We start from the raw sequence: 22,273 nt of genomic DNA on the forward strand, positions 1-22,273 counted from the left end.
ATTAAGGCCGTAATGCCCATTGATAGTGGGCAAAGCTTTATTAAGTCATAAAAAGTGGAGTTGTAATCCATTTGCAATGTGCATGTTGCTGCACTGCCAGCAGGCCAGATTGAAGCTGGATTGCAGCACAGTGGCAGGGATATCTTCCACTGTTGATTGTGGGTCTCTCTCTCTCTCTCTCCCCCTCTCACTCAACAAATGACAACCCTACCTTCAGAATGGTGCATCACTACAGCTCTTGGCAGAACAGTGAAGGAAAGGCAGGCATTTAGCTGAGCTGTGTTACATTTTTAATCAACGGAAAGCTGAGCCCTGAATATGGGAAATAAGGCCGCTAATAGCAATTCATTATGGAGAGGAAAAGCCAACTCATGAGTGCAGGAGGAGTTGGACAACCTGCAGCTCTCAATGGTGGTGAAATGAACTGAAGAAGCCCATGCGAAGCTGGTACAGGGTGAGTCTTTTAAAAGAGGCCCTGTGGAACATGTGTGCTCTGTATCCACAGGGCCTCTTTTAAAGGACTCACCCTGTATAACTCAATTTAATAGCTTGAACCTTGAGTCCTAATCTCATCTTGACCAACAATGTGTTTGCTGGTCTCCTATGACTTGACATTGATCAGCTTTGCAGCTTAACCCCTGTGCAAACTTATTCAGAAGTAAACCCCATTGGGCTGGAGTCAGCTAATGGATCCCACTAGCAGAAGCCAGCACAAGGACTTCTGCTGGCACAATGGGGCTTTCCATACCTGTCCTCCCCCTGCCCCCCAAGTTGGCTTGTGGAAGGTGTTGTGGGAAACCCAAAACAGTGGCTGGAAGGAGTAGAGGAGAGGAGAGATTCCTCCATCTGGCAAGCTGAAATGCATGTCCTGATGGAACAACCTCCTTAGCACTACACTGAATTCCTCCTATTGAGTCCAGTGAGCTTTCCAAGTAAGTGTGTATAAGGCTTCAGATATAAACAATCTGGTTTAACATCGGATAAGGAATAAGGTGTTTCCCCCCATCCATAAAAGATGGGGATACCAAGTTATATGTGTTTTGAGATCCTATGCAAGATGAAGAAAGTGAAGTTTTTCCTGCATTTAAAGTATGGTATTCATTTTTGACAATGTGCCCTGAAGAGAGCAATGAACCCCCCCCCTTTCCCCCTAGAAGAATATGGTAAACAAAAAGTGCTCTAGTCAGCTGTGCCCCCAAGTCTGTCAGCTGTATGACTGTTGTCTCTGTTTAGCTACTGCAACAAACATCCTAAGCTTTGTGGAGGAATAGAACTAGAAAATCAATTAGCTGTTCAATTCATAAAATAAAATAGCAGGGAAGGTTCACTATTCTCTGAGATTTTCCTAGATCAAGAGAGGGCAGGAAAGGGAGTTATGGACATTGGCTCTCTAACAACTACAAAGGTCTATTGAGAGTCCCTACTAGGAAAAAGGAGTCAGGCATGGCGTGGTCTTCTGAGAGTGTTCATTTTTTTCATGTCCACTGAACAGTATAGAGTCCAGTTCTAAGCATGCTTATTCAGATGTGAGCCCCATCACCATGTGAGTGATGTTTCTCTTAGATATGTTAAGCTAAAGTCTTCAGCCTTGGGTTGCATGGTACTTGAACAGCATAACAATTCATATTATATTTCTAATAATTTTCTTTCTAAAGTTTGTAGCCGTCAGGGAAGCTTAATGACAAATGTTCAAGCAAGCAAGAAACCCAAAATATGTTCTTCAACACTTATGATTCTGCATCCATCTTTCAAGCTTGTTACTTATGAGGGTGCTGGTTTCGTTGTTGAATAAGTTGACTACTGACTAGTTTGGCAACTGCCAGACTCATAAAAATGATGCCCACTGTTTCTTAATCACATAAAACTATTATGTGTATCAGTGCTGGTCTTCTAATTCAGATACCAAAGATGGCTTTTGCTGCTGAAAAAGATGTACATTGTCAAAAATGGTGTCTCATGCCCAGCTAATGCACTGGTATGCATTGCCTTCTTTAGAGTTGACACAGGGCCAGCTGGTTAAGGAACCTGTTTGGGAGCTGCTACCCATAAATCTTTGGTGTTCATTCATAAGCTTCCACTCTCCTGAGACAAAACTGTTGCAAGTAGACCTATGAAACATCTTACTGTGTGCCGATCTTCTTTGCACCAGCAGGGCATCTTCAGCTTCAAAGTTGCAAAGAAAACCAGTCTCTGTAACAAAATAACTCTGCAGATCTCAACAGTTTCTTTATTGCCTTGTGAGGATGCTTTGAGTGTGTGTGAGAATTGGCTTGGAAGATTTAAGACCACGGGTAGGCAAACTATAGCCTGGGGGCCGGATCTGGCCCAATCGCCTTCTAAATCCAGCCTGCGGACGGTCCAGGAATCAGCTTGTTTTTACATGAGTAGAATGTGTGCTTTTATTTAAAATGCATCTCTGGGTTTATTTGTGGGGCATAGGAATTTGTTCACCCCCCCCCCCAAATATAGCCTGGCCCCCACAAGGTCTGAGGGACAGTGTACCGGCCCCCTGCTGATAACGTTTGCTGACCCCTGCTTAAGATGGTATACTTGTATTCATATCTTGGCTGATGGTGGTGGAGACTGGTGTATCCTTGAATTTGTAAAAAGGATGAGGGACTTTTAACTTATTCTTCAGCTGTTAAGAAGCATTCAAGGCTGGTAATTGAATTGTTTAAATAAGGAGGGATCCAGGCAATTCTTCTTGAAAGAAGTGGACTGCTGCAGTGTCTTTTAAGCTAGCTGATGCTACTGTTAGCTGTTGCTATGGGAAGGATTTGAAGGTGAGAGTTGTTCCATTCCATGGCAAGCAGTGATATGCTTGAATATTTGAGCTCACATTGGGTATGAAATGTAATTGGAGATATTTACTAATATTTCAGTAGCAATTTATTTCTGGTGTGTGATTCCCTGAAAGCAAACTGTGAGAAGAACATATGGAACTTGTCTATACACTTCTTGTGGAGTTTACATTATTGGAAGCAAAGCTTCTGTCTGTTTTAGGAGACCGAAAATGTGCAAGAGTTTCATGGTTTACGCTTTACTAAATTCTGGACTGTCTTGCAATGTATTGACATTGTGCGCAAATAGTGACTAAATGGTCTGTTCCAGATGTTGACTTTAACATTCATCGGCCTCAGCCAGCATAACCGATGGTCAAGGTTGATGAAAGTTGTAATTCAACAACATTTGGATGGCAGTATGTTGACTAGCAATGGTCTGTTCTGTGGTTAGTTACCTCAGGTATCTTTTTTAGCCTTGGCATTGCAACAGTAGAAGCCAGGATGATTTGCTGAAAACTCTGCTGGTCTTGCAACTTGCAGTCGTTTGCTCAAATGTGTGTCAGTCTGTTTGTTTGCTCATTTTGTTTAGGACTTTTACTAACCATCCTGTCTCAGAAGGAGCCCAGGACAATATACAACAAACACAAAACAAAATGCATCAAGCATCAATAAAAACGTAGTGTGTATGTGTGTAATAAAGTAGCAAATTCAGTTTTGTCAAGAATGACTTGCTGGTATGGTGTTGGGCAAGTTGCTCTTAGCAGAACCCTCTGCCTAGAATTAAGTCCCATTGAGGTTAATGGAACCTACTCCCAGGTAACTATGCATAGGATTGTTGTTGCAGTAACTTGTAAACAGATGTTATTTCGCTTCCTAGGCCTTTGCAGGGCTTAGTGATCTATAGAAAATGCCCACATAAAGCTAAAACAAATACAGAAAATTGTGGAAGTAGAACTACTATCACTTGGAAGGCAACCATCTTCCACCACCAGCACTCCAGTTGCCAACACACAATGGTCTCACCAGAAGACAGCTCAGTCAGTAGAGCATGAGACTCTTAATCTCAGGGCTGTGGGTTTGAGCCCCATGTTGGGTGAGATTCCTGCATTGCAGGGGGTTGGGCTAGGCTAGATGGTCCTTATGGTCCCTTCCAATTCTCTGATTCTATTTTTCTTCTATCTAAGTCGCTCCTTCAGGTGGGGCTTGGTGCACTCTGCCTCTTGTTCCACCTTCAAACTGGTCTTGGGGGAAGGGGAGTTTCTGACCAGAGAAGCTGCTCAAAGTTGGAGAGAGTTCAAGCATGTGTGCCTGTCTGCTTGCCCAACTCATTTCAGACTTAACGCATGACCCATTGTCAGAACCAGCTTCAGTGAGCAAGCTGAAGGAAACAAAGCTGTTTGGCAGGCTTAAGCACCTTGGCAAGTTACAAATAAGTTACAAATCAGAAAAAAGTCAACAGGCTGAAGACTGAAGACATTGGGGAAGCAAGGATACATTAGGGATCACCAAAAGAAGATGGGACAACGGGAAGCATGTTGTGTGTTAATCTGGGTCAGTAAACAATGGCTAGAAAGCAATGCAGGCTGCAGTTCTTCCCAGCATACGGTGCTAATCCTTCATAGTATGCTGTACGCAAAACCCATCGGGTCACATATGAGGTCCAACTGGCAAATACTTAAGCTCCATCCCTTTTGTCCTGCCCTTGTCTGTGGAACTAATTGCTCCAATTCCATAAGAAGAGTCTTTGTTTCTCTCCTCTCTCCCCAATGCCCCCCTCCAATGGTGAAGGCTTGCTTAGATGCTCTGTATTGTTTAGCATGGGATGAATGGCTATCTGTGTTCTTGGTAAGGAGGGGGGTGGGGAGTGAGCCTCTGTGCTGGCTAAGGACTGGCAAGCCAGTGGATCAGCACTTCTGCTGGTACAGGCAGAAATAAGTAAGCATCTGGCATAGAAAGCTTGAGAGTTCACAATAAAGGCAGGGAGACTTGTCTGTGCTGCTTTTCCAAGGTTTGAGCATCCTTGCTTACTTGTAGAAAGACTTGATGATGTACAGCTTCCCCCACCCCCTTTAATTGCCCTGGCACAGATTGAATTCATAGATTTGCCTTCTGCTTTTCACTTTGCCCAGAAGTAGCTTTGTGACACTCCTTTCCCATTCAAAGGCATTTCAGCAAATGGTCCCCTACCAAAGCACCAATGAATTCAAAGTTGCTCATTGGCTGCCACTGGGTGACAAAAGGCTCTTCATGCCTGTGATTCCATGCATGCTTCTCATGAGTAAAATGAATTAGCCTCTGAACACCTTCTTAAGCTTTGTCCTGTCCTGTCCAATTCCATGTGAATTCAAGGATTATTTATTTATTTCATAAAATTTACATACCGCTTGACTGTAGAAAACCTCAAAGATGTGGTGGTGGTAGTCATGCTAGAGGAGAAGTCCACCAACACATGGTAGGCATGAATATGTGCTTGGACTTGTGTTTGAATGGATTCATCCTGGGATCTTTGCTGCCTGCGCTCTAGCTGGCGTCATTGCCTGGAGCTCCTCAGCATTCGCAGGAGACTCTGGGTTCAGCAATCTTTTGGCTGTAAGCTTCAATGCCCAAATGACTCATCAGTAGGGAGAGATTCCTCTCTGTCTCTCTTCCTGCCCTCCCTATGCACCAGCCCTCCCCACACTACTGCTGCAAAGTGCCTGCCTTCCACCCCCATTTCCCTCGCTCTCACCCCCCCTTCCCCAGCAGCTGTATTGTAAAGAAGGAGAGGCTGAAGAGGTTTCACATGTTCCTTAGAAAAAAACGAGGGGCAAGAACTCCCACAGGGATTTCTCATTTGAAGAAAGCTGTTGCTCGTCAATCCATACTAAGCCGTTCTGGGTTTCTGTCATGGGAAAAAACTCCACATTTAATTTAGAACAGTAAAAGGGGGTTAAAACTCCCTTTTGCTTTTTGCAGAGCTTTCAGAGAAAACGAGCTGTATGATAAAGAGCTTCCGGCCACACTCTTTTAATACACACATTTGTTGCTGGCAACTGCATACCCAGCTGGGGGGCTGCATTTCCCTTTGAGGGAGGTGTGCGGCGATTGATGAGCAACTTGAAAAGCTCCCTCTATGCTTCTCTCTCTCTTTTTTTAAGCCAGAGATGTTTCAAACAGCCATTTCCTTCACCACAAGTTGGTAAACGCAGGCAAAGCAGACCAAACTAATTTAATTAAAATCTCCCCTTCAGTGTGGTAACTGAATCCAGAGCAGCCTTGAAATTCTATAGGCAGGATGTGCAGTCGTTTGCTTTTTCTTGCAATTCTTTCCCCTCCCCCAGAAATGTGTTATGCTGGCCAGTTGGAATCTGTATTCTCCTGCTGATGTCTCTCTCCTTCAAGAGGGCTGTATATGTGTGATGGAGAGAAGTGGGGAGGGGGAAATAGGTTCTCTGCTAGCATACTCTTCGCTTTAATCCTTTTTTTCTGAACAAGGCAAACCACTTCCAAATGCAGAGGCCGCTGCACAACAGAGCATTCTGACTTGTGTCCAACAAAAATCCCTGCACATGGCAAACTAGCTTGTTAAGGAGAAAGCTAGCCTATAATCATTTGCCCCCCCACTGTGTATGTGTTGCATGTGTCTCTTCCTGCAGCCTTGAACTGGCAGTAGACTTGCCACCTCATTGAGTCCTAGGCCTATATACCGTATTTTTCGCCCTATAGGACGCACCGGCCCATAGGACGCACTTATTTTTTGGGGGGAGAAATAAAGAAAAAAAAATATTTCCCCCCTGAGCCCCAAAGAGCAAAGAAGCCATGACAGAGAGCGGGATGGATCCCACTCGCTGTCCTGGCTTCGTTTTTAGCCTAGGGCTGGGGGTCCGGGAGCGATGGTGAGGTTGCGCAACCTCGCAATCACTCCCGGAGCTTGCTTGCGGGGCTGGGGAAGCCTGAGCTTCCCCCGACCCCAGCCCCCAGAACAGGCTGTTGCCCGCAAGCCTTGCGCGCCCGGGGGGAACTCCTCCCGGGCGCGCAAGGCTTGCGGACACCTGCGCGAAGCACGGGGCGTCCCCCTCTTGAGGCTGTGAGCAAGCACTACAGTGGTACCTTGGTTTGCAACCGTTTTGGATTACAACCACATCAAACCCAGAAGTGTGTGTTCCTTTTTTGGATTACAACCCAACTTTTTTTGGATTACAACCCATTTTTGGGGGGAGGCCCCATTAGCGAAAGTGCGCCTTGGGTTACAACCTGTTTTGGTTTACAACCAGACCCCCAGAATGGATTGTGGTTGTAAACCAAGGTACCACTATACTTTGGCTGGCGTATGCAGTGTGGCTACGGACTAGAGATGTAGGTCACATTCACACACATACTTGATTAACTTTAATAAATCCTGCTAATATGCTTTGAGCCCAATGTCCTCTCTTCCAAGAGGAGTTCAAGGTCAGACTAGAAACAAACTCTTTAAAGATGGGTACCTAAACCCTGTTCCTCAGCTTTTCACTGGGACCTCCTCCTCTGTGCCTTTTTCCAGGGCACTCCACATACTACAGAGTGAAAGGTGGGCTTCTTCTCCAGAAAGCAGGGCTGATAAGATCACTGGGAATCCCTGATATGACTTGACTTGACCCTGAGGTCACATCTACATTCTACATTTAAAGTTCTATTATACTTCTTTAACAGTCATGACTTCCCCCAAAGAATCCTGGGAATTGTAGTCTCTTAAGGGTGCTTAGAAGGGACGTGGGTGGCGCTGTGGGTTGAACCACAGAGCCTAGGACTTGCCGATCAGAAGGTCGGCGGTTCGAATCCCTGCGATGGGGTGAGCTCACGTTGCTCAGTCCCTGCTCCTGCCAACCTAGCAGTTCAAAAGCACATCAAAGTGCAAGTAGATAAATAGGTACCGCTCCAGCGGGAAGGTAAACAGCGTTTCCGTGTGCTGCTCTGGTTCACCAGAAGCGGCTTAGTTGTGCTGGCCACATGACCCGGAAGCTGTACGCCGGTTCCCTCGGCCAATAAAGCGAGATGAGCCCGGCAACCCCAGAGTTGGTAACGACTGGACCTAATAGTCAGGGGTCCCTTTACCTTTACCTTTACCTTTACCTTTATGGGTGCTTAGAGTTGTTTGGGTCCCCATCCCCAGCAATCTGAACTCTGGTTGAGCAGGCGGCATTGTTCATAGGTTGCAACTCACTCCCAACATTTTTGACCTAGGAGATATATGCATCCATTTATGTCTGTCATAAAAGTTCCAAGTAAAGAGGACGCCTGAGTAAGGGTGTCTCTGTGTGCACTTTTTTTTAAAAAAAGAAGGCAGTGACGAATAAAAAACCTCAAGGTGAACTCTGCTGTTTCTTCCCCTTTGCCCAAGTCAAAGCATTTCCTCCCTTCTATTCCACAGTAGAGACATCGGTGGCTAGAGAAAAATTATTATAGAACTTCTGTTCCTCCCATTCAAAAATGAAAAAAGAAAAATTATTTTGCTGACATCACATTTTACATTTAAAATGTGTTTAATTTTGAAACAAACAGGGTTTTATGGCATAAAGGCTCACTTTTAGTCAAAAGAGTTCTTTTCCCCATGAAAATCCTCACGATGTCCCACGTTATAGCAACCAGACATAAACATAGGTGGAAGTTCCTTCTGCTTCTTGGGTGTCTGGGGTAGAGAGTTGTTTGAAATCAGTCTTGAAATCTGTTTTAAATTTCTGCATTTAGCTCACATGTTTACAACCACTGTGGAAAGATACCTGCACAGATAGTTTCCCATGAGGATACTGGAGAATCTTGCTGAGTTTGAACCGGTGCCATGTTTTGTGTGTGTGTGTGTGTGTGTGTGTGTGTGTGTGTGTGTGTGTGTGTGTGTAAGTAATACAGCATATTTAAGGTCTGCACTGACATTCTGGAACTACTTCTGCAGAAATCTCTATCCTTCTGTTCTTTGCAGCTGGGTTTTAACAAGCAGTGGTTAAGTGTCAAATATGTTGTGAGGACAAACCCCACTTCCCCTTGTTGAAGCATAGATAAGAGAGCACCCATCTCTGTAAGGGACACAGTCTTCGATTTCACGCACATCTGTGATTTGCCCTCTCCCCAGCCTGTCAGAGGCTTAGTAACTCTAGGATATACTGTGTGATTCAAAGCTAATATATACCACATGGCAAATGTCTAATACACCAGGCCTCTTTGGCTGATTTTCAGATTGGGACAAAGTTTCAATTTGTTTCTCTAAGCTTTGTCCTGCAAATCTAAACATATTTACTAGAGAGTAAGATCATTGAGGGTGGCTTCTCAGTAAATGTATTTTTAGGGCTGTACTGCCCTTACCTTACCTTACTTTATTCCATCTCAAGACACCCCGTAGGTGTTTATCTAGCTGCTGCTTATTCCACTTTACAAGGTTTCAGAACGTCCCACCAAACTGGGTCAGGGAGAGCCGGATAGTGTCTCTTCCTATAGTAGATAGATGTGTAAATAGAAGGGGTCTGCATTTTCAGAAAATCAAAGGCTGGAAAGTAGGTACGGAGTTAGGTCTGTCATTCTTTCCTCCCCCATGTGGAGTATTGCTGTTTCTTAAGGCTTGTGACCAAGTGACATTTTATTTCTACGTTGCTGTGCTAAAAATGAACTGCTGGGTTTATCTCTTGCTAGCTACACTTCTTTCTCTAAGCAGTACAGTGGTACCTCGGGTTAAGAACTTAATTCGTTCCGGAGGTCCGTTATTAACCTGAAACTGTTCTTAACCTGAAGCACCACTTCAGCTAATGGGGCCTCCCACTGCCATCACGCCGCCGGAGCACGATTTCTGTTCTCATCCTGAAGCAAAGTTCTTAACCAAAGGTACTATTTCTGGGTTAGCGAAGTCTGTAACCTGAAGCGTATGTAACCCGAGGTACCACTGTAGCTGTAATTCTAGATCCTCACAAGACCCTGGAACAGGAATGAAGAGCCCGTGACCCTCCAGATGTTGCTGGACTACAGCTACCATCCTGACTGGCCATTAGCCATGCTGGCTGGACTGATAGGATCAGTCCAACAACATCTGTAGGACCTCATGTTCCCTAGCTGTGCCTTGAAAGACTGTAGCCTTACTTCAGTACAAATGGCAAAACCCTCAAATAAATGGCATAAGTGCATTCAGATTTTAGGGTTGTTCCAAAGAATACTGTTAGTCTTAAGCTGGACCTAGGGAAGCATCAAGCCTCAAGGGATAGGCAATAGCCCTTGTCCCTTGAGAGGTCCTTCTTGGAACCTTGTGCGCCTTCTCTCCCCTAAATAAAGAGGCTCTTCTGCCAGAACAGAACAGATGGTTTTGAGATAATCTCTGTTCCCTGATCATTCTCTTTGGGTTCATGAATATTGAAATCTTCACTGCTTCTGTCTCTTTGCCTTTGCTGAAGTACAATCTCTAGCACAACCAGTGGTGAGGAATGATGGCAGTTGAGAAGGCTATAGGTTCCTTATCCCTGGCTTACTACCAACATTTTAAAAAAAATGATTAAAGATGTGAGCAAATCATTGCACTCCTATTAGAGGCCTGCCATATGCGTGAAGTATGGTGTCTGTTTGGGAATGTGTTCCTAGCCTGTGATCCTGATAGGAGGAATGTGGAACATTCTTTAAGAGCGTTGGCATCCTTAGCAGGAGCAAGTTTGACGACACACTTCTTTGTCATAACAGGAAATTCTGGCCGTTTTTCTATGCAATCAGTCACTGCTTCTGTGCAGACTTCATTCTCAAACATATGCACATTTTTGGCACACAGATATCACCCCTTGCCATAATGGATGGTGCTATATAATCCTAAATATTCAGAGCGGCCATGTCTTCCAAAGTTCCATCAAAAAATGGGGGAAAGGCATGGAAGATGAGATCATGACAAAACGGCCTAGCTAAAGAAACAAGCCAGCAGTGGGGTGAGGGAAGAGACTGGGCTGGAAAGAGCAATAATCACACCCATTACCACTGGTCTCTTGCAAACTTTCCTTAAACTTAAGATACATTGCAACTTTGCAATTGTTTTTAAATGTATAGTCATGTTTGTAAATAGTTTTTAATATATACAGTATTTTTTTAATAACAAAATAAAAAAATTCCTTCCAGTAGCACCTTAAAGACCAACTAAGTTAGTTCTTGGTATGAGCTTTCGTGTGCATGCACACTTCTTCAGATACACACATTGTTGGGAAGAGAAGTCTTAAATCTTTATTTTTCTCCATTTTGTTTTTTTGAATGCTGGGTGGGGGGCAGCCAAAGCAGAGCCAAGCTTGAGTCCAGCAGGATGAGTGGCCAGCATACCGTTTGCCTGTGGCTGAAGCACTATTCAGCAGGGGGCTCTCCAAAGGATACACTGTTTGCTAGCTAGGCTCTAGAGAAGGCAGGGAAGCAAATGGGCTCAAGAATGGATGGGGATTGAGCCTGGGAATTTTGGGGTGCAGAGCAGATGTTCTACCTCAGGTCTATGGCCCTTTCCCTGCATTTGAAGGCACTTCTTTTCCAACAAGTTGTGAACTGTCCTGTGATCTTCAGATGAAGGGTGATGATACAAATTTAATAAATAATAACAATAACAAGGTTTCAGATCTGATTTTACAAGACTATAATGTTATTAGTTCCGGCTCTCTTGGTTTGCTTTTATGCTCTCTTTAGTCTTGGTAGGTTGTTTGCGACATCTATTTTGCTTTTAATGATTGAATTACTTCTTTTGGTTTTGTATACCTTTGTTGCCTGCTCTAATTGCCTCCATTTGAGGAGGAAAATTTGGGTTATGAATTAAGTAAGCAAATGAGAATTTGTGGCCAAGTGCTTAAAGAGGATGGGGCTCCATGTTTTTGCAATGCTATAGCCTTAAGGGGGTACCAAGATGCAGGTTGTGAGGTTTCTGGTCCAAGTCCTGGTTAATCTTGAAGGATAACTTCTGGAAGCATCAGAAATGACCTGCTACAGCCCATTTTGCTTGTGTGGCATGGTGTGGATGACTTATACCTGCCCATGCCCTGCAAATATGGAAGATCTAGAGTACTGGCAAAACACAGTATTAAATGGACCCAATCTATTCTACCTCCTTCACTTTTAGGGCTCTTGTTCTGGCATGCTGGAGGATGTCCCAGGTATCTTGAATGGATCTATAAAAGTGCTTTGGTGTTAGGGAGCTTTGAGGCTGCAGGTCTCTCTCTTGTCCCTCCTTTTTCTAGGTGGGTTGAAATGTGGGAATGCTGGAAATGCGCTTTGTTTTGCTTAGTGGCTGAGGTTCAACTGTTGGATAACAAACCATTCCTACTAATGGCAAAATACTTTCCATGTGGAATGATTCTTTCCTAGTTGTGTGTAAGAATAGCAAAAAATAAAATAAGATAAAATAAATGCTTGGCTCTCCCATCCTAAAAATGCCGCTATTTCAGGAGTCATTGAAAGGCGTCTTGGCGTCCTCGCTCTATAATTTTTTGACCCAGGAATTTTGCCAGCAGCCGACTGCATGAGTTTGAAATGAGTTTTAGAATTACAGGGCATGTGGAGGATCTAAAGATTCTGGCTTCTCACCCAGCACCTTGCACCATCTCACACCCTAAAATGACCCTGATCACTGTCTAGGTACAGATTGTCCGAGCAAGGCACGCCACGTGCAAGGTTCCTACAGGAGTTAAAAACTTACCTAGCTGTTCTAATAAGTAAAGCAGAATGCATTGTAAGCTGCAAGGTAGGACAGGGAATAAAAACCAGGAAAGGAAAGGAGGCATGAGAAGGGAGTTTTAAAACCATGTTGTGGGTGTCTTTGAAGAGGAGACTTGTGCATAAAAACATTTTATAGAAGTTCTTGCAGTTTCTTTCTTTCTTTAATGTGGATGTATACTGCATATGGGACGCGGGTGGTGCTGTGGGTTAAACCACAGAGCGTAGGACTTGCTGATCAGAAGGTCAGCGGTTCGAATCCCCGCAACGGGGTGAGCTCCCATTGCTCGGTCCCTGCTGCTGCCAACCTAGCAGTTTGAAAGCACGTCAAAGTGCAAGTAGATAAATAGGTACCGCTCCGGCGGGAAGGTAAACAGCGTTTCCGTGCGCTGCTCTGGTTCGCCAGAAGTGGCTTAGTCATGCTGGCCACATGACCCAGAAGCTGTATGCCGGCTCCCTTGGCCAGTAAAGCGAGATGAGCGCCGCAACCCCAGAGTCGGTCACGACTGGACCTAATGGTCAGGGGTCCCTTTACCTTTTATACTGCATATATGTATATATAATAATGCGTATGTGTGATTACTGCATCCTGAATGATGCCCTTTCAGGCCAACATGTGGAATTTGGAAAATCACAGATTTTGAGAAGACCTCAGGTTCCATATTCACACAATTCAGAGTTTCATTTGGACTCTGCTTCCATCTTTCTCTGTATTCAGAGCAACTGAATATCTGTATATATCTGTATTCAGCAATATATCTGTATTCAAAGCAACTGTTATATAGGGCCACATTTCTTTCTCCCCTCGGGCAGACCTAGGCTTCCATTGGTTCCATTGGAAACCAAGTCTTCTGTAGACTAGTCTCTTCCAATACTCAAGTGAATCCAGATCTGTGTGCAGGTTACTCTGGAGGCATCAGAGGTGTGCCTGTCTCTTGTCAGTATAACTCCCAAGCTATCTTTAGGTGTGAAAAAGTCAACAATGACATGGTTGTTGTTATTAAACATCCATCTTGTCTAAAAAGCAGTAACAAATTTCCTGGTTTCTGTTCCTTGCAGCCACTAAGAAATGACACAATGTTTTATTTATTTGTACTGTTTGGTTAAAAAGAAAGAAATAATATATTAATATTCATAACATTTTACCTTCAGAGGCCATTCCCAGCTACCCAAGCGGCATGATGGAAGCCACTCGAGATGCTGGCATCAAGCAAGCCCCACCAACGCGGACAGAGAAACCAGCTGCTGATTTTGCCTATGTTGGGATAGATGCCATCTTGGAGCAGATGCGGAGGAAAGCCATGAAACAAGGGTTTGAGTTCAACATCATGGTAGTCGGTGAGTCTTTTTCCCATGTGGTTCACTTTAGTCAGATTATGGAACTGGCTCCCTCAAGAGAGGTGGTGATGACTACCAGCTTGGATGGCCTTAAAATAGGATTAGACAAATGAATGGAGAATAAGGCTATTTATTTATTTGTTTGTTTGTTTGTTTGTTTGTTTGTTTGTTTATTTGTTCATTTATTTCATAAAAATTATATACTACTTGATTGAAAAAAAATCCTCAAAGAGGTTTACAAAAACATATAAAATCAGGGGAAATTTACAATACATTAAAACGTGCAAGAAGTTAATATACTAAAACAGATTAAAATTCATATCAGTATCTGTAAGCATCTGGGTAGGCTGTCTGAGCAAGAACATTTTTAGCAGGCACTGAAGAGAATAGAGTGAAGATGCCTGCTTGTTATCAATTGGCAGCGAGTTCCAACGTGTAGGTGCTGCCACGGTAAACAATTGAGTTCTTACAGATGCAGAACAGGCTAGTGGCTCTGTCCTACCTCCACTGTTGGATGCAATATGTCTCTGACTACCCTTTGCTGGGAATCACAAGTGGGTAGAGAGCTGTTGTGCTCTTGTCCTCCTTGTGGTCTTCTCATAAGCTCCTGGTGTTGGCTACTGTGAGAACAGGTCCAGCAGGATTGTTCTGGTGTTCTTGCATATGCTTCAGCAGTGCCATTGGGGGAGAACCTGTTTCTTGTATGGCTTCTTAAGAGAATTTTTTTCTCTGTGTATCCTTGCAACAGAGGGCGTAGTAAGAGTTGGGAATTCTAAAGTTATCGGATTTGATAAATGCATTACGAAACTAATTCTGCGTGTGTTGTGGGCTGAATGTCAAGGTGACCGTGTGTTTCCTCTAATAAGCGTCTTTGTCCTGACTGGAATGTCAAAAGAGCAAGAACTTGTACCTTTTAATAGTTTGTTGCTGCAGCCAGAATAGCTGTATTGCATTTGTCATTGATTGTTTGGGACTGCTAAATCATACCCCTGGAAAAATGACACCAACTGGAAAAATTGCCCTATCGCCTGCTGATACATTGATGAATTGGTTGGGACCATCAATCCTTCTCTACCTCCCCTATTCTCCTCTCCAGAAAGTACTCTGATTTCTTCTAGTGTCCCAGCCCTTTCAGCTGGTTGGTGATGATGAGGGTGGTGTTGCTTGCTGAAGTTTTGCAAGCGATAAGTACCCCTACAGGGGCTTATTTCCATTTTTAGGACTAAATGTGACCTCACTGCAGGTTCTTTGTTTACAATTGGATTCTCTGATGGTTTGGGAAGAAGTGGCATGGAAGACTTGCAACAAATCTGTGTGGCTTACTTAAAACACAAATTAGTGCATTCTTGGTTCCTGCTCAGTGTTGTGTGTGTATATGAGAGAGAGAAAGAGAGGTCTGTGTAGTCACAAAGTGGGAGGTATGAGTATTACTAGGGAAGACACCAGCTTATCCCTAACCCTTCTGAACATCTAGACACAACATTTTTGCATACACTATCTCGCAGTTGATCTATGAATCCCAGATTGGAGGAAATGCCTACTGTATTCTCTCATGCTTAGGAAAAAGGGATGTGTTTTCCTTCCACCTGACAGCCACTCACTTCTCATAACTGGGGAAAAGGTGGGGCTCCTTGCCTTTATGAAGTTCACTGGACACAGTTCTAATATTTTTTGCTTTGTCACATCTTCCTCTGTGATGATGTCACTCCTCTTGTGCTCTGTCCACAAGAGGCTTCACTTGGGAACTAAGAGGCTGTCAGTTCTGCGGGACAGTGCAGAGAAGAACGCTTTCATTTTTCACAATCCCAGAACTCTTCTTGTGAAGTGCCAACTTCTAATTAATTGGCCGGAAGGAACAAAAAAATGACACATTATTCAAGTGCTGTAATTAGAATGACACCAGGGGGAGCTGGCATTACTTTTGAGTCTGGGCTGACTGCCTGCCAGCTGGACTGGCTTCTACAGTATATGAAAGAATTATTCTGGAATTCTGAATGAGAGAATGGGCTGGATTTATAGCATTGCCGAGTTTATGGCATTAAGCAAAAGTGGTGCATAGGTCGCAGGTTCAGAAAGGAAGGGGGGGAAATCACATAATTAAGACTAACTGCCAATCAGTCTGCTTCATATTCTAGCCTTCTATGTAACTGCTATTTCAAGGGATAGGAAGGAACTCAATTGCCTCTAGTTATGGCAAGCTGTGGTGAGTCAAAGATGAAGCATGTGACCTGCTTAAGAAGGCTAGTAGTCCAACCCCAGGTGTGCAAAAGGACAATGTAACATGAGTCCTAATGTACGGCTGCAGTGAAGCCTCAGGGAGATTTTCTCTGTATAAAAGCTAGTTCTGACATTTAATCTATTAGCCATGCTGAACTTATTGTGTGCACACATGTGTTGTGTACATGAGAAGTCCAGCAAAATGCACAGAGATGCATCGAGCCATTCTGTGCAGATCTGCCTTTGCACATGGCTTGACTTCCTGTTGGGAGTTCCAGCTGCAGGGGAACAAGCCATGCTGCTTTGATTTGTCTGGCTATTTGTCCATCTAGCCTAGTATTGTCTACTCTTGACTTGCAGCAGTTCTCCAGGGTCATAGGAAGGGGTCTTTCATGTCACCAGCTACCTGGCTCTTGTTATGGAGATGTTCCTCCTGCTGTAAGATGGAGAAGAGAGACATATCAGCAGAAAACCTCCAGAATTTAGTGGTGGATATTCAACAGCATGTAGCACCTTTGGTGTTACCCCCAGATTTGTAGGATAAGTGAATGCACACAAACTTTAATCAGTTGGTTGCCTAAAGGCAAATTTTACTCAACAAAAGCAAAGTGCTAATTTTCAAACCTAAATAAAGTTTTGAACGTTAGTAAGGTTTCCTGCTCTTCTCAGCTCCCTGACCAAACTCAGCCCATTTACCAAGTCAATACTTGCTTCTATGTGCCTTCTTTCTAGGATTTTTTAAATAATAGGTGTGCCTTCTTTGGGGGATTTTATTACAGTTTGTATTTATGTTATTTTAACCCATATTTAGCCCCAGCTATGGGCTTAAGATGGTAGCTGCAAACAAACTGAGGTAGTTAGATTTTATTTTGAATTAAAAGCACAGGGTTCTGTCCCAAAGTCCTCACTGAATGAATTGAATGGAAACAAATATTTGAATTTTTAAAGAGTACTGTGTTTCATCTCCTAGCAATGGCTTGGTGTGCAGGTTTGGCTGAGCCAACTCGAAACGTTTAGGAAGTGAAGCGTTCAGTGTGGGATTTTTCTGTCTTTATTTGTGGTTTGATGCAGACAGAGCCAGGAATAAATCTGCTTCCCTTGTTTCTTCCGAGACCCATAAAATAACCATTCCTGTTCACACAGCAGCTTGACTGTACCCCTGGAAGACTGAGTTGGATTCACTCCAGTGTGTGTATTTGTGCATATGTGGATATTTTGCAGAATCAACAAAATTGCCTGCTGAATTAAAACTGCAGCATTTCCCTGGGGCTGTTATTTATTTATTTTCAGCCTTGTAAATTTACGTGCATCTGCTCTGTGGCAAATATATCTGGAGTAGATGTATACCAATCCCAGACAACTCAAGTTATCTGGGATTTCTCTTCCCTTGGTTTGCAAGCTGCCTGTCTTGCAATTCACTCTTGAGTTGGGTAGAAATATGAAAACTGGCTACTCCACACAGTCAATCTTGTGCTGTGGCTTATCCTTAGAGAAATCTCTCTGAAAGAATTAGAGTTTCACTGGCTCTTTAGGATGAATGTTTGCAGCTATCAGTTCACACGGTGGGCATATACCCTTAACATGAAAAGAACAAAGACATTATGAAGCTGAATTTATCGTAATAGATACTACGAAGGGAGTTGCTGCTGAGGAAAAGAAAAATGATTAATGCAGCTCTAAGGTTGGACAACCTTTGTTTCCTAGTCTTTTCATCTCTTTTCTTTGCAACAGAAAGCCCATTCATAGTCCCTAATACAATGAATTCAGGTTCATAATGTCTTTGTTCCTTCTGCATTAAGTGTATGCCTCCCATGTGAACTGATATGCCTCGCCTCGTATGTTATCTGCAATTAGCAATTTAACAGAGGAGAATCCCACATTCTGAGGTCTTGGTTGTAGAGATCATAAGCATGGTGGTCTCTTGAGTGTGACCTCGAAATAGGTCCCACTGATTTAAACGACTTGACTTCTGAATAGGCATGCATAGGATTGCACTGTCAGTAAATGCCTCTATTGTTCAGTAATCCCTTTTGCCTTGCATCTCTTCCAACTTCCTGTCTGCTCCTAGATGAAACCAATCCAGCAATTCTGGATTGTTTCCCCCCTTTAACAGTTAAATAAAACTCTGTCTGGTCAGCTTTAAATATCTTCCATTTACGTGGTTGCCTGGAACCTCAACCAGATGTTTATAATTGGGGTGTGTGTGTTCCCTCCCCATGTTTTTTTCTACAGCAGAAGGGTAGCCGATGTGGTGTTCGCCACATATTGTTGGACTCCAATTAACATCAGATAGTCAGGAATGATGGGAGCTGTCATTCAATAAGCTTTAGAGCCCACCATGTTGACTTCCTCTGTTGTATATCGTGATTGGGTTTTTTTTAAAGCACCCCTCTAAATCTAGTGCTATGAAACAAGACGTGAAAGGCCGATTGGTACAGTAATGGCAGTACTTTGGTTCATACCATTAGTTCCATATACTCATTCCATATGGTGCTTGCATTTGTTTTTGTTTTTTGTAGGGTGGGTGGGTTACTCATCCCTAGTGCTAGTCCATTTGCTTCTCACCAGCATTTTTCTTTTTATTCACCAGCTCACATTTCCAAGCCAACCAGAGCAGCATAGGAGATCAGCATTTGCTAATCCATTGCTCTGTTGATGACCCTTCTACTTACTTACTTATTTATTTTTCATGTCACTTATAAATCGCTTCCCATGTGACTCTCAATACAATAAAAAACATATTTAGAACAATAGTACATTTAAAAACAGTCAAAACCATCACATATATAAAAACCATCTGAAACAACACTACATATATGAAATATAATGGATGTACCAACTGGGATTTTTTAAATTAAAAAAAAATCAATTTAAAAGGCTTACTGAAAGAGGAACCAAACAATTAGGTAGTCTATGGCCATCAGATTTTTTTGACTGTCTTTGTCCCATAGTGACGGTAGTATAAAATATGTGGAGGGCACCAGGTTGGGGAAATCTGCTTTAGGAAATAAGCTCTGGCAGCACATTCTGATTTATTTCTTGCTTTTAGACCATGAGTATGAAGTGAAGTCTGGAAGGGTTAGGTAGGTGAAATATACTCAGAGTCGCAAAGTGATTTCATGCTCTTTATTCAGCTCATAGTGGTGAGGAGGAATGAATGAAAGTCCCCTCACAATATCTGCTTTATATACATTATTTACACAATGGGCTGCACATGATTGGCTAATTCCGGAATTCTACTGTAAGCCAATCAGGTTGTGGATTCACTTCTATCTGGAGCAGGATTGGGTGGTTCCTGCCAACCAATCATACTGCTGCATTGTTTTAGGACCAATCAGACTGCTGCATTCTGAATCCTATTGTTCTAGGACCAATCAGACTGCTGCAGTTTGGATCCTATTCAACTCAGTACATAACAGTAGGCATTAGGTAAACTGTTTAAAAATGCCTCTGCAGGGGCCTCCCATTTTGATATTTAAAAGTAGCTGCAGTGATCCCTTGTGACTATGGGTTCTCCCTATGTAGACTCCCCATGTAGACTAACCACTGTGAGAATCCTTTGCAACAGCCCTTATCTATGTAAGACTTACTCAAGTGTTTCCTCCATTGCCTTTTCTTTATTTCTTTTTCTTTCTTTCTTTCCCTTTCTCCCTATTAGAAATTTGACTTGAATTTGGGACTGTGGGAGATAGCTACAGTATATTCATTTCCAGTACCACCTATCAGTGTTTTAGTTTAATACTGGGTTCTTGGTATCCATGGATAGTTTTCAGAAATATAGCCACATTCTCTCCTTTGTAGCAGTTGCATTTATAATGCAAACTGTTTGACTAAAGAAAGGAAAACAATGTGTGGCTAGATCAGAGGTCATTTTGAAACCTTGAGGATGGAGGCAGGTTTTTTTTTCTTCTTCACTGAGAAGAAAGCTAATTGCTGTTAGAACTGAGATGTGTTCACTTTCCCCTCCTTCCATACATATCAGAGTGAAGTCAGTGTCCACATTCTGACAGAAATTGAGCCACATGGAGTCACTGAAAAACAAGATGGAGCTGTGAGCATGCTTTTTCTTGGTGTGGTGTGTGTGTGTGTGTGGAGCCAAGGTTGGACCCCAGGAACCAGGGAATGCTGGGTATCAGTTGGAAAGCAACAATTGAAGGGAAATCTACTTGAAGCAGACCTCTTTCACTTAGCTGGCGGGAAACCTGCTACTGGGAGAAAGGCAAACTTGAAGTGGTTCATAAGAACCTCTACAAAACCTATTCTGAGCTTGACAGAAAATGGGCCTGGGCCAAATTTTAGTTTTGTAAACAACAGCAATTAAAAGAAAGAAACCAAATTTGCAGCAAAAGTGAAGGGCGGACATCAAACATGTTATGAACAAATGTATTCTTTATTTTGATTTCTATTGGCTGAATGAAAGGTGACTCGATTTTTGTTTCTTCATAAATTTGAGCTTCTTTTGTGCATGCTAGGGAAAATTAAAAGAAGGGAGTTGTTTAGAAAGCTAATTTGCAGATCCAGTTGAAATTCAGATGGTTTGTTTCGTACACAGCATCAAACATAACATATTCCCAAAAGCCTTTTATTGTGGGAGCAGCTGATCTTTCTCAGCCAAAGAGGGCAAAATCAACATGATTATATTTGCTGCAGCCAATAGCTGAGGCATCCTTCTCATTCTCTCTCTCTCTCTCTCTGTGTGTGTGTGTGTGTCTCAATGAACACAGTTTGAATATGTACTGTGGGGGTGATATAAATAGTGAAACAGAAGGGTTTTCTGATATTTGTGCCTCCTGTTGCCTTTCAGGTCAGAGTGGCCTGGGAAAATCTACTCTAATCAACACCCTCTTCAAATCCAAAATCAGTCGCAAATCTGTGCAGCCAAGTCCTGAAGAGCGCATTCCCAAGACGATTGAAATCAAGTCAATCACACATGGTGAGCCTTTCCATGAGATCATGGGGTTGCTTTTGGGGGAGATGGGGATGTTGAAGAAGAAACAGGGCCAAGAGGACTGTTCAGTTGGCTCACTAGGGTATAAAATTTCTGAAACACCTGTAAGTTCTGTGACCCTTTTCAGCTCTGATGCCGATGTGTATCTGAAGGGATCCCCACCCACCAACTGCATTCATCCTAGGGTGATATTTTATTGCCTACCTTCTTTGCATTCTGTTTCAGATATTGAAGAAAAGGGTGTTCGTATGAAACTCACTGTCATTGACACCCCTGGATTTGGAGACCACATCAACAATGAGAATTGGTGAGTAGCCATCAAACAAGAAACTCTCCAGTCCACTGCTCATGGAGAGGCTGGAAGGGAGGATAAGGGGTGGGTGGGAGGCTTTTCAGTAGACTGCATTAAGCTGGCAGTTAAGGTAGTGGTGTGTGTGTGCATGTTTGTGTGGACTCTGAGCAGCATCACTTTAACAAGGTCTGCCTTGGGTTTTAGTTGACTGGTGCAAAAAAGTTATCCTATTGGGCTGATTGTGCTTCTGGACTATGAAGTATATGGAAGGAATAATTCAGTCTTGGTAAAAATAGTGGTGCCATCTTGATGCTAGAGAGAAAAGATTTTATCTTTACTGGCCGCTTCCAAAGGAGATGTTCTTCCCATTGGGAAGAGAGTTAGATTACTCAGCTTTTCCCCATTTTACGGAGGCAGAAGCTGGAGGGGGAGAAATTCTGCCAGGATTCTCTAGAGGGTTCTCATAACTAGCAAATATGCTAAGACAAACCTGTACAGGCTTGGAACTTTGCAAGTGCCTACTCCTGAGGATCATCTTCCTAATTAAGTTTCTCAAGGGACAGCTGTGATAGAATTATTCCTGTGATGCCTTGATGCATCACTAAACAAGGGCCATATCTGTGCTCTGTGGCTTATATGGGTAGGGGAAGTATAGTTGAAAGAACGCATAATAATATTTTTAACTACTTTGTAAGTGATGTGGAGTGTCAAATGGTGTCAACCTTCAAAAGTCGAAATGGCTGAACCTTCCCAAATGCAGCTAATGCAAATCAGCTTCAGATCTCATCCCTAAACCACAATTCTGTAAGCAAACAGAGCAGAGCAAAGGGAGCAGATCACAGGGAGAGATGCCCCCTTAGGAACACACAATGTTGTTTATGTGCTGCTGCAGAACAAAGGCCCTAATGCAGAATGCACTGCCATGCATAGGAAGCGACGAGGAAATTGTGCATGCAAACCCAGGGAGCAGCTGTGCTGCGTCTGAACCAAAGATAGGCTGTCTAACTGCCAGCTGATCCACTGAAGACAATCTGTGAGAAA

The 22,273-nt window shown here is 43.2% G+C and overlaps 1 protein-coding gene across 4 annotated transcripts in view; it reads left to right on the top strand.

Moving 5' to 3' along the window:
- The window catches only part of SEPTIN9 (septin 9), a 207,879-nt gene that overhangs the window by 168,359 nt on the left and 17,247 nt on the right, over nt 1-22,273 (top strand). For all 4 annotated transcript variants that reach the window (XM_081185392.1, XM_081185394.1, XM_081185393.1 and 1 more), the window contains 3 exons: nt 13,590-13,775; nt 20,797-20,925; nt 21,166-21,247. In XM_081185392.1, coding sequence (XP_081041518.1) covers nt 13,590-13,775; nt 20,797-20,925; nt 21,166-21,247 — 397 coding nt within the window. The remainder of the gene's footprint in view (nt 1-13,589; nt 13,776-20,796; nt 20,926-21,165; nt 21,248-22,273) is intronic.

This window comes from Podarcis bocagei (genome assembly GCF_964188305.1).
Source record: "Podarcis bocagei genome assembly, chromosome: 2".
NCBI lineage: Eukaryota > Metazoa > Chordata > Lepidosauria > Squamata > Lacertidae > Podarcis > Podarcis bocagei.